This window comes from Vombatus ursinus, unplaced genomic scaffold (genome assembly GCF_900497805.2).
Source record: "Vombatus ursinus unplaced genomic scaffold, bare-nosed wombat genome assembly UNPS02014798.1, whole genome shotgun sequence".
Classification (NCBI taxonomy): Eukaryota; Metazoa; Chordata; class Mammalia; order Diprotodontia; family Vombatidae; genus Vombatus; species Vombatus ursinus.
In genome coordinates this window covers 55,803,029-55,803,761 of record NW_020954576.1, presented here as the reverse complement: position 1 = coordinate 55,803,761, position 733 = coordinate 55,803,029, and the positions used below count along the sequence as shown (strand labels likewise).

The 733-nt window shown below is 46.0% G+C and overlaps 1 protein-coding gene across 5 annotated transcripts in view; it reads left to right on the top strand.

The window, feature by feature from the left end:
- LOC114050208 (ubiquitin-associated protein 2-like) overlaps positions 1–165 on the top strand; it is a 45,048-nt gene extending 44,883 nt beyond the window's left edge. For all 5 annotated transcript variants that reach the window (XM_027871857.1, XM_027871856.1, XM_027871854.1 and 2 more), the window contains one exon: positions 42–165. In XM_027871857.1, coding sequence (XP_027727658.1) covers positions 42–80 — 39 coding nt within the window. In that variant the 3' untranslated portion in view covers positions 81–165. The remainder of the gene's footprint in view (positions 1–41) is intronic.
- The last annotated feature ends 568 nt before the right edge of the window (positions 166–733 follow it).

Sequence of the window (733 nt, the reverse complement as noted above, 5' to 3'; positions counted from 1 at the left end):
AACCTCTACCTTCAGCCTCTGCCCATTCTTGCTTCGTCTAGGATGTCCTCAGTCTCCCTGATGACCAGCTGGGTGAATAAGTATTACTGTACCAACTGGGCCTCTACTAGCAGGCTCCGAAGGCAGTGGAATAAAATGAAATCTTCGCCCTTTAACAACTCTTAACTATGATGTGCCGGTGTCCCCTTCTTCCTGACCCTGACAGTCATTCAGCTCAGTTCTCAGAAGCATCTCACCTTTAGTGTTAAACTAGGGAGTGAGAAGGGCAGTGGGGAGAAACTGGGTTGGAAACAATGTTTTCAGACAGAAAAGCAATGGAACATGGGCTGCTCTAAACAGATTACTTGGGAAGCACCCAGGAGAAGGGTACACAACACTGGCAGAACCAGTTTGTGGTGTTCTTTTTCCTTGGGGTTGAAGACATACTAGTTCTTACTGTTCTCCCAAAGAGGCTCCTGAACTTATCTCATTGAGGGTCTTGTTTAGGTAGAAAGCAGTGGGAATAGAGAGCATACTTGGGGGGGGGGGCACCACACAACTCCAGCTTCCCTTTCCATCGAATCATTGTTCTCCCTACTTCCAGGATCTGTGCTACCCTAGGGGCCAAAGGAAAGCTTAACCCTTTTGTTCCCACAAAGTTTAATAATTAAGAGTGAGGATGGAGTAAATCTGTCTTATGTCTCCAATTGCCTTTGTGAACATAGAAAGCACTTTGAAGATGTCTTGAACATCT